The sequence below is a fragment of the Manacus candei genome, unplaced genomic scaffold, assembly GCF_025592945.1.
Source record: "Manacus candei isolate 608988 ecotype Guabito, Panama unplaced genomic scaffold, ASM2559294v1 h1tg000119l, whole genome shotgun sequence".
Taxonomy (NCBI): Eukaryota; Metazoa; Chordata; class Aves; order Passeriformes; family Pipridae; genus Manacus; species Manacus candei.
In genome coordinates, this window is record NW_026138167.1 from 881,264 (window position 1) to 895,386 (window position 14,123).

At 37.5% G+C, this 14,123-nt stretch overlaps 1 protein-coding gene across 5 annotated transcripts in view; it reads left to right on the forward strand.

Annotated features, from left to right (window-relative positions):
• ENTREP2 (endosomal transmembrane epsin interactor 2) overlaps positions 1 to 14,123 on the forward strand; it is a 106,442-nt gene that overhangs the window by 33,831 nt on the left and 58,488 nt on the right. For 4 of the 5 annotated variants that reach the window (XM_051770507.1, XM_051770510.1, XM_051770508.1 and 1 more), the window contains exon 2: positions 5,744 to 5,800. In XM_051770507.1, the coding sequence (XP_051626467.1) occupies positions 5,744 to 5,800 (57 nt within the window). Of the gene's footprint in view, positions 1 to 5,743; positions 5,801 to 12,385; positions 12,465 to 14,123 lie in introns of those variants that run through there. The other variant, XM_051770511.1, reaches the window with a different exon arrangement.

The following is a 14,123-nucleotide window of genomic DNA, read 5'->3' on the forward strand; positions in this document are numbered from 1 at the left end:
TGCTTAGTTTCCTTTCTGTTTAAATATTTTTATGTTAATGGCTATGTGCCTTATTAATACTCATGGATTACATTATGGGGCGTATAAGATAATGTAAGAGTGTGTTCTGTGAATGTGTTTAATAAAAAACAGATTAGAATTAAGACTGTATTGTGAGACTGACATATCAGCTCTGTGGTCAATATCTTATCTAAATCCCTGTCCATTGCTTTTAATGCAGTCTTCATATTTTAGTGAAGTTGAGCATAACTGTTCTGAACCACTTGGAATAGTAACAAATACAGAACATGTGAAGTTTCTTCATAATTGGAAAATATGTTGTTCTGATGTATATGTGCTCCATCAACCCTTGCTTTTCTCTGTATGTCAATTGTTTCCTTCTAGAAGCAAATAACAGATGTGTAACAAGCAGATTTCTGATGGGTATGGAGAATATTTCATAGGAATACAAAGACAAAACAAGAAAAGCTCACCCTAGAGCTTAAAATGAGATCAAAATTATGTGCTGTTAATACATTCTGGTAGCTGTGTCAATGTATAGGTGATTTTACTGTCCTGTTCTTGTGGGGCACCAAGGGATTTTGTTTCTCTGCTTCTGTTTCCATGGCAATTAGAATTAACTTAGTTTTAGATTCACAGTGGGTAAATGAGAGACTAAGCTATGATGCAGTGTTTGTGAGTCAGGAACATACTGAGTCTTTATATAAAATAGCTCAAAACTGCTGAAATTATTGTATTTTTTGGTCACTGATGGCTTGCTTGTATTTATCTTGGAGTGTCTGGACCTTTGGTTCTGTGTAGGCAGTCTGGTGGTACTTGTGCTCTTTGTGTTCATAGTGATGTACTACTTAAATAAGAGGGTGGTCCCTGGATTTTAGTGATAGCTGTGTGTTGAACAGTCAGTTTGCATATAGGAATATAAACAGCTATATTAACTGTTACAAAAATTCTTTAGCCTGTGACTGGTTTTTGCAGTGTTTTGAATGTGGTGGAACGGTATGACTTTCAACAGCATCTGTTTAGGATGACTGTTTTGAAAGACCATTCCAAAATCATGCCACTGTTCTCTATTTGTCCATACAGTTTTCACATGTGTACATATGCATATAGAAATATATCTAACCGTTTTTCCTCATCTTACTTGCTAATACGTTCACACCACCACCTCCCCAAGAGATTTTCATCCTTACTGTTTTTCCAGGAATTGGAATGGAGAGTAATATTACTGGTGGATTATTCCAGTCCCTTTTCAGCTAATTCCCATGCTGCACAGTTCTTTCCTATAGTTCTTTCCTATAGCTTGTGTTTAGCTTACCAGCATTTTGCACTAATGGATTGCAGATGCTGCAGAGAGTACTAATACCAGAAGATTTCGTACTCTGGTAGTAACATGTCATGCTTTTATAGTCTCTGAGTATGTGATAGTTGTGACATTTAATTTAATTTAATAATTGCATTTTGTAAATAATTATCTACCTGTTACAGGGGCAACTATAGATTTCACGGAAACACCCCCCTTGAAGATATTTCAGCTGTTAATTTAGTCTCTCTGGGAGGCACACCTAGACTTGAGGACAGTTGGGGATATCAATGCTTTTTAGTTGCTCAGGTACAATAGAACTTCACCGTGTCTGGAACATGTGAGTTGGCAAAATGAAACCTTGCAGTAGTCTGTGCTCCTGCAGCCCAGAGAGGGGGAACCTTGGGCAGTGTCAGTGGCTTCAGAAAGCTCTGCAGAGCAGCAGTTGCTGTTGTGCTTTGCTGCCAGAAGGCACTGTGGGGCTGGTGCTGTGCGTGCTGGGATTTGCCACCTTAGCTGGTGAATCAGGCAGCCCGTTCCCTGCCCTGCCCTCTGCACTCAGCAGCCTCGTGCATCTGCCTGGGCCACCATGAGGGATGTTTGTCTGATGTGTTGGTACAAACAGGCTGTTTGGGTTTTAGCTTATCTGGAGACACACATTTTTGCCATCATATGCATACTGTACATGCCTATCTGTAAACACATAAATTTAGTTCTTAGAAGAGGCCTGAGAAGGAATCTCTGCAATTAATGTGAAGACTTGTATGCTTATTTTAATGCAACTGAATCCATTGACTGGAGAATTTGTCTCGTGTTTACAAGCTGAAAAAGCGAGGAACCCATACATTTGTAAAAGAGGACCAAGCGACTTGACATATGTTGCATCAACCTGAGCAAGTAAGCAGGAATAAAAATAAGTACTAAAACTTGGAGTTTCCTGTAACTCATGTGCTCTAGACTAGAAAAGCATTGCTAAAACCCAAGTTGTACTGAGGAAAAAAAAAAGATAATTCATTTTATTAAACAAATTAATACTTAGACATCAGTAATTTACATGTCTATAATATTTTTTTACCTTGATAGTGTTTCACTACATTTTAGGTTGTTTTAAGTAATATTTATATAAATATACATTTTATGTATTTCAGAAAAAAGCTTAAAGGAAGCATACTAGAGATTGTTTAGCATACAACAATCATTTTGGAGATAAAGGCTTGGAAAACACATGGTTTCAGATACATTGAAAGACTGCATCATCTGATCTGTCCCATATTCAAAGTCAAAGCCCTTTAGATTTCTAGAGACTGACTGGAGTGTGGAGGGTTGAAAATGCTGGAAAAGACACCATCAAGGGCAAATCCTTTGTTTGCAGTCCCTGTAATGGAAAGTAATTTTACCTTCTGGTCCGATCCTGCCTCAATATGTGCCTGTTATAGTAAATGCATCTTTGTCATGCACGAGCACCACTTGCATTAACGATAATGGAGTTTTCATATGCATTTGAAAGATGTTCATACCCTCTGTTATTGCATGTCTAATGCTGCTGAAGCCAATGCTGATATATTCTGTTTTTTCCTCTGTGAATCAGCACTGTTACAGTCAGCAGGTACATATATTTTTAGGAATTCTGCTTAAGGAATCTGGCAAACCTACATTTTTGAACATGTTTTTAGTAGCTTTGATTTATTTTGATTATTATGTGCTAGGGAGTTTCACTACAATTCAGCAGATAGAATTTAGGTCCAAGATAGTAGATAAATATGCTGTCCAGGTTCTGAAATCAAACCATGTTTTCAAACTTAAGTGGGCAAGTTGTTAAAATAATCAAACTCCAATTTACTTTTTATTTAAGAAAGAAAAAACCTGTGCACAGCATATATATGGTGTAGTGATTTTTGAAAAACATAAGAAGATGAATAGATTGTGATCTTGAGGAATGGGTTTTTAGGAAATGATAATGCTTTAGTTACCGGTGTAAAACTAACTCACTTATCTTGTGCCTGTGTTTCTTGGTCAAACCTGGGAGAACCAAATAAGTGTTTTGCATATTGCTTCAAATGGAGTAAGGATTGAATATTTGGAGCCATTATTGTAAGATCTTTGGGACCTGTAAATTACATACTACTTTTCAAATAATTCCTACTTTTGTATATAAACCAAGTGTGGTTCTACTCACTTTATTCAATGTTAACATTGTATTGGTAAGAAGTACAAACTGAAGAGAAAACAAAATGCCAAGGCTGGGTTTTTCTAGTTTGGGGGGTTTTGTGTTCTTAAATTCTTGGTTGTCTTCAATTTCAAGGTAAATCTTCTTTAGTTTTCTATTTAGATAGTCATTTGGTGTATTCTACCCAAATGCTGGAGACTAATGGGGTTTGGAAAATTACATGATGGCACTGTTGAGGTGAACTCTTATAATGACAATATTAAAGACACAGGTGGAACAGTGAGTTCTAAAGTCCATCATCAGTGCAAGTTCATCAGCTGGCCTGACTGTGCTTGACCTTTTGCATGGTGAGCTGGTACAGCGAGTGCCACAAAGCTCTCCTTTTCCAAACAAAAACACATGTACCTCTTTCATCTTGCAAGGCCTCTGTAAAGGTCAAACACAGCTGTAGTTCAGCTGAACAAAAAGGATCAGCTCCATTCTTGCATCTTGTGCAATGCCACAAATAAAGACAGGACGGGGAGAGGTTTAACTTGTGGAAGGGAGTTCTCACAGTAAATGAAAGTAAAGGTTTGCTACTCCAAAGGATTTTCTTTAATAACCTCACAGTTTTAGCCACCCTATTTATTTAATTGAGAGCATGTTGCTGTCTAGCCTGCAGATAAACTAGCTAACCCTGTCATTTTACCTTCCTGAGTGCAGTTTCACATTACAGGACTATCAGTCCACAGACAAGTTATCATACAGTAATACTAAGCTAACATGGCTGTGTGAGTAAATTTAATTAACTGCAAAGATGGAATTCTCAGCTTTTCCTTCACTTGGCCAACATCCAGAAGAATGTAGCTTCTATGCTGTAGGAAACGCTGTAGAATACAAAATATGCACATTTGCATGTAAGCATTATCTGCACAGTCTGATATCCACATCCTGATTTTGGTTCACTTTTACTGTGCATTTGTGCCTTCTCATTTGTTGCATTTGTACTTCACTTAAAAACTAACACTGAGATGTTACTAAAAATCTTAATTTGAGGTTTTTTTTTTAATGGTGTAGCTGCTAAAGAAAACACCAAAAGGTGCCTTTTACAATGTATTGTCTTTCTGAATAATGTTTTCAACAGCTGCAGCAACTGTGGATATTGTCAATTGTGGAATATGTTTGAAATATGCCCACTGTATGAATGTCCACAAATTAGGCTTTGTGAAAACCTAAAACGAGTGCTCTACAGTCCAACTGCATGAGTAGATGGATTGTTCCCAGCCTGGTTCCCAGTACAGTGTACATTGCTTCTGTACTGGCTAGATATAGGGGCATTTTTATTTATTGTGCTCTGTTTTTATACCTAAAAGATTGCTAGGAAACTAGGACACAGTGGCAACAGTGACTAGTTGAGTGTATAAGTTACTGTTACACAAGTTCTTGGCACAAGCCGAGATGAGAAAAAATGACACCACGGACCCAGGAAATAAATACATTATTCATTCTTTTCTCTGCATTTCTTTTGTGTTCTACTTTACTATTTCTGTTAATTAAATGTTCTCATGAAAAGCTTCCTCTCCACCTTTTTCCCCCCACCCCAGGGTCAATATCCCTGACCTCATTGCTCCAGTTTCTCTCACTGATTTTAACTGAGAGAAATGTAAAGCTTGCATATTATTTTAAAATACCTAAGATCAGCTTAGGTGTATAAAGGTCTGAATCCTGCTTGCTTTTGGTCTGCAGAGTAGAGAGTAATGTATCTGTATGTTAAATACAGGTTTTAAATGAATGTATGGGTCCTTTTTCAATCACAAGATTGAGTAAAGAAGTTGTTTGGGCGGGTGAAACAAAACAAAAAGACCCTTTTGCTAATTTATCTGGATACCCTGGATGATTTTGTGATTTTCCTGTCATTACTCCCCTTTTTGTAGGCTAATTTTCAATTAGCTAAGAGACCACAAGAAAATTTCTCTTAAACATTTATTCTTCTTCAGAGTTGATAACATTTGGGACTGAGAGAGAAGAAATGTTTTAAGACATATTGTGATCTGATCAGAACTAGGTGGATCTGGCAGCTGGATAGAAATCTCTTTACAAACAGCTTAGTGGTAGTTCTGTGTATTTGTTACTGAGAATAAAAGGAAAGCATTACATTTTTAGCACTTGGTTTCCAGCATTCAGGAAATACACATCATGAATGTGTATTAAGCTTCATTTTATTGCTTACTAGTTCTTTTAATGACACTGGTATAAAACCTCATGTCCCTTTAGTGACTCTGCTTTCCCTATTACAGGTGCTGTTGTCCGGATTGATCGGTGTTGTTTCTTGGAAGAGACCACTTTCACTTGTGGTGAGTGATTTTGTCTTTATATAGAAGCCTAATAGTCATTGGGGATGATTTTCCAGTGCTGTTATGTATCCTAATATTTATAAACCCTTAGTACAAAAATTTTGTGACTTTGAAGTTGTATTACATAAAATACCTAAGTGACAATGATATTTTTCTTCTGTCTGACAAATGGACTATTGGTCTGCCCTTAGCTTTGCATTTAACTTAATTTTGCAAAAATTGCACCGCAGAGTAATCTTTTTAACAAGTTATCTGGAGAGGAAAAAACTTATTCCAAATTAGTTGCTGTTCATCTTCCTCTGCAGAATGATTTTCAGATACATTATTTCTGTTGTGAGATCCATGTAGTGACTTAATAATGAAAAATTATATATTCTTTATATGTGCATGATAATAGAGTTTCAGATAACCTATTAACACAAAGTAGTATTAGATTCAAATCAATCTTATTTAAAAGGTGCAATGATTGTGTCAATAAGGACATGTTAGCAGATAAATATTGCCTTTGAAAAAGTGTGCATCTGTAACAGAGTAACAGAAAACATTTGTAGCAGTTTGTAACAGTAAAGGTAGCCCCCGGGGAAAAAAGAATATAATGGAAAGTATAAAATGCTGTATTATTGACAATAAGCTTAATTAGAACTTGGAAGTGTATCTTTCAGTATTATGAACTAAATCAGAACTTACATCATTAGAATAGACAATATTCATGCAGAAATGTTATTCAGGCCTATTGAGACTTGGCTTCTTTGATTCCTGAACACTTACTCACACGTTGTAAGTTCAGCTGGGCTCTCAGCTATCGATCCACTCAGTGAAATATGAATAGGCAGTCATGTTAGCATCATTCAAGGAAATAAAGATAAAAGGGAAGAAACAGTAAATGGCAACATTAATGCTTGCAGAACAGCTCACCTTCCTAAAATATGCTCTAGGAAATTATTTCTTTCCAAGAGTAAGCTTAGTGCTCATGTGTTAGATCCTGATTTTCTCCTGTATTTCTGTATTGGCACTTGGTGGTGATACAATAATCAGCTGGAAGAGCAGGAGACAGGGATGATGTTTTTCACCGCTGTGTGTGATTAAGCTGTGTAACAGCCGGGCTAATAGTTTTGCAGTGGCTACATAATATCTTGTTTTTCTTGTTGAATTGTAAATACCTTTTAGCAGTTGGAACCCAGGAGTGCAGTATGATGGTTCTGATTAGCAATCAATACTGTGTAACTTTGCAACCTCATATCAACATGCTTACGAGTTGTATTTCTTGTGACCTGTTTATACAACACATGCCAAATACATATGGTCAATGATTACCTTTTAACAAACAACTATATAATTGATTACAGTACATGTGGGTTTTGTTGCAAATCGTTACAAAATCTGTCATTTCCAAAAGTGATTCCAGAAACATAGATATCTTTATCATTTGAAGCTATGAATAAAGGTATAAAATTAAACCATACGCCTTCTGTGATTCCTGAAAACTGGTGAAACTGTTATATTTTAAGGTGCCAGTTTTCTGCATATCTTGGATTTTTGGCTAAAACAGAGTTGATAACAACCTGTGTTTTGACTATTGCTGAGCAGTACCTGTGCAGTATCCAGGCTCTCTGTTGTTCCCACACTGCATCATTTGCTTTGGCTTTTTCCTTCCTCTTTCCTTTGCCTATTAAACTATCTCCACGCACAACTTTTTTCACTTAGGCTTTTCTAATTCTCTTCCAGTCCTGCTGCAAGGGGCAGAGATGGAGCAGGTGTGTGTGTGATGCTCAGCCTCTGGCCAGGGTCAGCCCCTCACGCTGCTGATTCGGATTGACTCATCAGTATAATTGTATGGATTTTTTCCTCAGATGTCTTTTCTTTGCAAATATATTATTTTCTGCAGGCAGAAAGAGGAAGTTGAAGAAGCATTAAAAACAAACAGTAGTTCACCAACCATTAATTTCTGTCCGTATCATACCAGAAATGTGTTATGTAGTATTGGTGTAGAAATAAGTGGGTTATTGGATAGTTTAAAAGCTTGGAAACAAAGTTAAAACTGAGAATAGTTGTGTATTTACAAGATATTAGTACAAATGTTTATGTACTAAAGACATTTTACTGTGATATTAATGTGCAGAAATTAATTAGAAAAATGTCTGTATTGAAAAAAGAAATTACTAATAATTTTAAATGAATATATCCGCATACATTCTTGCCCCATAAGGTAAATGAATATGTAAAACTGGTCCAAATGTTTTTCCTCATTGATTGTCTTCTATCACTAGATATCTTTGCTGAGTGTGGTAGAAATAACCAAGCTCCAGGAAACAGATGAAACATAAAATGAGTAGAAATAAATTATGAGTAAGTTTCCTATTTTCTTCTCAGTGAGGTGGGGTATTGACACGTTCCTGGCCATGCTGCTGAACCTGAAGTCCTAGAGTACCTTAGCTGATGAGTCGTGGTATTTTTAAACTCTCGTAAGAGAATTTACGTCTGCTTTTCAGATGAAATCCAATTGAAATTTTTGAATTAAAAAAATAAGGTGGTTGTCCTCCGTCCAAACCCCACTCTTCCCCCCAAGGAGAGATTTGGTTTTGGTTACTGGAATAAAAGAGTGATCTCTGTAGTGGAGAGACAATGTCAGCATAATTGGGTCAAGACTGTAGGAGGAAAATGAGTGAAAAAATGTCCCCTGTGGGAGAAGGGCAGAGTCTAAAGGCACCCATCACCTCGTGTGTCATTGTTGACTTTGATACTTGTGTGATGTGGAGATGAGATGCAGAACATTCCTCTGCTTTAACAGATCCCTTCATCAGTCTGCAGTATCACTTCAGCGTGAGTATTCTTTGAATTCGTTGATCAAAATGTTCATTAGGAACACTTGTCTTTGGGGCTGGGGTGTCAGTTTAAAGGTTAACAAAACACTGTGAAAACACTGTGAAAACAACTGCATCTTACGTAATAGAATTTTTCTAAGTTTCTGATAAACTAGGAGATGGCTGAATGCTGAGTATTGCTTGCTTTCAGAAAGAGACTTGGAAAACTGTAGTCACTTCTACGTGGAAAGCAAATCCAGTGCTGGTTCACAAAGTAGCTCTTCTAGTATAGAGTTGTAAATTTTGCTCAGAACTGATGTGAATCCAGGCTTTGAAATTGAGAACAGAGTGTTTTTCTGTGACCTCTTTTCTGGGAGCATGGAAGGAAAATGCTCAAATTTAGAGGAGCTGAATGATAAATCAAGGGGCAGAGAATTGTGGAGAACTAGGAAAGGAAGAGGGAATTGAAGTGTGAGTCTGAGGACATGAGGGAGATAGAGATCAAAAGCTGTGCAGAAGAACAAGATCTGGATGAATAGAGAAGAGTGAACCAAAACCATGTCAGTAAGAAGTCACACAATGGAATCTCTGATTTTTCAGTATGATTTTTAAAAACAGTACTACAAGCACCATAAATAACTGACTTGCAGTATATTTGGATCCTAGGTTTGAATGATTTCAGTGAAGAAAATGTAAGCTGTAAATAATCTTTTCCTATAGTTGGGACATAGTTAAGTTTTCTTTGCCTCTTCCCTTGCTCTTCTCCCTTCACTGAGGATTAGTTGTATAAAGCACTTTGGTAACCAAACTAGATCAACCGTGTCTGCACACTACTGCAGCATGACTGGAGTTGTACCAACAGTCTGTGAGGCAAGTCTAAAAATGAGATTAATGTATCTATTGGTAACTGTACTCCAGGTTACATCAGTTTGAAAGCAGATTTAAAATAGATTTCTATCGAAGCTGCTTCTTTTTTATAGTTATTTCCAGAAGATTCTCAAACAGAGTAGTTAAACTGGAATGATCTTGGGGTTTTGGTAGTAAATTATCTTTCCTTATTTAAAAAATACCCAACCACTAAAGGAGGCCAGTGAATGTGGGGCCTTTTCAATCATTGTCATTATTTCATTCCTGCTCCTTCCTTACTTGCTTCCAGGGATGTATGTTCCCTTCCTACCCAGCTTCTGGTAAGAGCCAGTGGTGTGTAGGACACCTCTTGAGAGAAGTACGAGAACCTGGCTGCATTCCACACTTTATGGGAAGTGCATGGCAGAAGCTGTGGATCTCTTTTGTGTCTTCTAATGACAAATTTGGGATAGTAAGTGGTCAGATGCTTCAAGAAGGGCAATTTTAATTTACTGGGTAGTGTTCTTGGACAGGAGACCTTAGTGGAAAGAACAGCTGAAGAGGAATAGGAGAGAATAGGAACAGAACTGCAACTGATGACAGGTCTGCTTTAGGCATCCTTAGATGCATCCTGATTTAGTCATTCCCAATAAAGCTTGCAGATCTTTCTAATTTTTTTTGTTTCCTCAGCTTCTGACAGCAGTTAAAGTGTCAGTAGAAGCAGGATAACCACAGCATTCATCCTTCCCTTTTCATTAGTGTCTTTATGCTATAGCATAAATTTTCAGTTTCAAATACTTTAAGAAATAACCAACCGTATGAGAAATGAATGGGGATTTCTTAGGAAAGAAATTCTTTGTTACACAAAATACCTTAATGAATAACATAAATAGGTAAAAATATAAATATTTTATAGACGTTATATTTAGTGACTAGTTTTGGTTGTACTTGTGCTGACGTTTGTGTTTTGTTTTTCTGTGAAGATTCAAAGGATCAGATTTTACTGAAGTGCTTCTCGGAAAGTAGATTTCAAAGATGCTTGTAAAAGATGGATATGATTTTAGATGTGCATATACAGAAATGTGCCCTAGTCATGTTTGCACAGTTATTCAGAAAATAGAAGTTATCTGATCAACCACACTTGCCAAGTCTAATTTGAACTTTGATGTTTGTGATCAGTCTGTGGAAATTAATAGCATGGAGTATTTTATTTACTATGCATTAACACAGTGCATTTCTTTAAAACTGATAGTGCGATTAAAAGCTTAAGTTTATTCTTAGGTTAAAGTGCTACAACCTCTGGATGCTCTTTCAGGCTTTTTCTGATGACTTTCTGAGGCCTTTCCTGGTGCTATGCATGGGTCATAAGTGAAGTTTCTCCTAGACAGGGAGTCACTTTGGGTGACTAAAAAGAAGTCTGTTAAATATGATGAGCTTTCCTATCTGAATCCTCTTGATAGAAGTTTGTGCTTTAAATCTGAGAGGTTTGACAGTTTTGTTTTCTTTTCTTTTCTTTCTAGATTGGGCCTTTTCTGAATTTTTGTTAGTCTGGAGCACTAACAAAAATTTTGTTAAAAATTTTGTTAGTTTGGATTTATTGACTAATCTCTTGTTATTTAAGCTGTTGGTCTTGAATTTCTTGTCTTCCTCTGTATTACCAAGTGTATGTGTTGAGCTTTAGTGCAGCTTACCACCTAAGGAGTCTTTCTGCTGTGCCTTTTACAACCAGACTTGTCTATCTTGCGTTGGCCTCTTTAGCCACCAGCGCGCTCGGAGCAAATGTGGGCAGAGTCCTTCCCAAATGTTCGTTCGCGAAGCCCGGCCCCAATGATGGTTGCAAAACAGAAGAGCTTTTACGTGTCTGTACGTGTGTGTGGGAAGTGGGTAAGTCAGAGATTGGCTGCAATTTTCACCTGTGTCCCTGCTCTGAGAGATGCTTTCCCAGTGTGTGAACTGCTGGTTTAGGCCACGAAATCATGTCTCCTGGTGGATTGAGTAGGGAATCTGAAAACTATGGTCTTGAAAGGTTGTAATTAGAGTGTGTGTAAACTCTGATTACATTCATGTTCCGTAGTTTTTATTTGCAGGTGGATGAATGTAAGCATAAACATTTAGCTTTTTAAAAGTGTACTGTCTTGCCTATTGCTGGTTTGGGGTTTTTAATTAGACTGCTAGTTCCCTTCTTTCTTCTTTAGTATAATGAAGCAACTGGCAAAAAAACCTACCCCTAGTGCCATTTTATTAGAATATACCTGGCAGAAGAGGAAGAGGGGAAAAATGGAGAATGATCCAGTAAAGTTGTGAACTGGGAGAGAAAGAAATAACACTTGAGATAAAAACAGAGGAAGTGAACCAGAGAAATCTTTGTAATGGTGGAGAAAGCATGTCACAGAGTGAAACATGTCTTTAGAATGAATATTCTGGGACCCCTTTTACAGCTTTTTCCTGCCTAGGTCTCTCTGCATCTCTCTGATACCCTTTTGACAAAGGCTGCCTGTTCCTGGGCCCAGCTGCCACCAGCTGTCACTCTGGAGAATCTGGACTCCTCTGTTGAGCATCCATCTGCTCATTAGTTATCCCCAGTCGCAAAGCCTAAAAAGAATCACAAGCAGCTTTTCCTGAAGAGCAGACACAGCCTGCTGGGGCACAACACTTGCCCCTTCCTAAACAGGCCCATTACCTTACAGTCTTCATTACCTTAAAGGGCGCCTTCTCCCCACGTGCTCCCGCGGCATCGTGTTGCCATGGCAGCCGTTCCTCTGGCACAGCAGGGCCGGAGGAGACTGTCCCAGTTCCAGTGGCAGGGCTCTGCTCCTAAGGGAGGGTGTCGGTGAGTGCTGCACTTGCCTCTCTTCTGTCCATCTAATGCTCTTGTTCTCACATGCTTTCTAAATATATCTGCTAATGTTTTTTTCATCTCATTTACTCCTTCTTTTAGAAATGCAAGCTGCATCCCATCTGGTCCTGGAGCTTTTGGCAGCCTTTGCACAGTGTAATTTCTTCAACTCTTTCTTGGTGTGAGTCTAGTTTCCTTCAGCATTTCTTCTTCCTTCAGGGTAAATTAATCTGGTATCTGGTATCACTGGAGCCTGGATAGTTTGGCAACACGGAAACTATTTATCAAACTTTGTATTTGGTTTCAAGGGGTCAGGAAACAGTAACTGCAAAAATTTATTTTAGACAAGATAAACTGCATTTGAAATGTTTTCATTTAAAAGTAGAATAAATACTTGCATGAACTAATTAAAGCATTTTGGGGGGTGATGGAGTTGGGGATTAATACTTCATTCTTTGTGTAATCAGAACGCATGTGACTTCAGTATTGTTTTTGTGACAGATGGAAAGAAATGCGCTGTTACCCAAAGAGAATCTAATTATCCTGTGCTTGTTGAAGAAAAATACTTTCAGTGGAGTTTGTTTGTCAGGTGAATTGCAGTTTAGATCCTGAGCTAGAGATGTCTGCAATTGAGTGTTTGGGTTTCCTTGCTACAGACGCTGTAAAATCAACAACATTATGTATTCAGTTCTACTTCAGATATATGAGTAGAGGTCTTAGAAATCTTAAAGTTCACGTACTGATGATCTCCATCAAATTATTCTTGTGAGTCTTCCTTAGAGATGTGTGTGTGCTTTTTCTTTAAACAGTCAAAATTACAATGAGGTTACATTAGAATCAAACTGGGAAAAAACCCTGTCCACATTGCAGCCTTGCCTCAGAAACTGCCTGACTGAGAATGCTCATGTCCTCTTCTGGAGCTGAGCAGTCGTGGCTTGCTGACCTCGCTTACCTGACAGGAGCCTTCTTCCTTAATGAGGAAAGGAGAAGTGTTCTGGTGTGCTGGGTTTCAGAGAGACAACACAGTTGTTCATTAATGAGAATAATTGCACATGAGTAGTTAATTACTATTAATATTTTGGGACAGACAGATGCAAAGCATTGGTGTATGTGACCTTTCCTATCTGCTTCTCTCTAAGGATGTTTCTGCCAGGAAGGGCTGCTTGGGAGCTGTGTGATGCCTGTCCTTGTCAGCTGGACAACACGAGCTTTTATTTCCTCAGGGAATTTTGCTACGGATGCTGTGGAAAGTTAATTTATATGGAGTAGCATTTCACCAACACTTGCATGAATCCCTCCAGCAATGTGACACTTGCAAAAAGTAATGTATTACTTAGATGGATGAACCTATTATGCAGTTGCTATGGAAGTATAAATTAAGTCTTACGGAGATTTGTTTTAAAGTTACTAGACTACTCACACTATTAAAAAAATATAATAATTTCTATTTACTGGTTTAGCTGGCTGTTTTGTTTAAATAAGGATTGTTTCGTTATATACAAAGCTAATTTAGAAAAATGTTGTCTTTCCTAATGTCCTAAATTTCTAATGTCCTAAATGTTATCTTCCTTTTCCTCTTCTGCTGTTGTCATGGAACATTTTTGAGAAATAATGTTTTATTAGGCAACTTTAAAAAAATTTCAGTTTTTACTTCCACGGAGAGAATGTTTGAAAGAAAATTAAAGTTCTATGGCTGAGGTAGTTACAAGTTTAAAACCTGACTTATGTGGTAAAAATTCTATTCAGTAAGCATTTATATTTGAAGTGTTTATGATCACACTGGATATCAACTCCAGTTTTTTCATCTGACTGTAGAGCTGGAGCAGTCATTTTTGAAGCA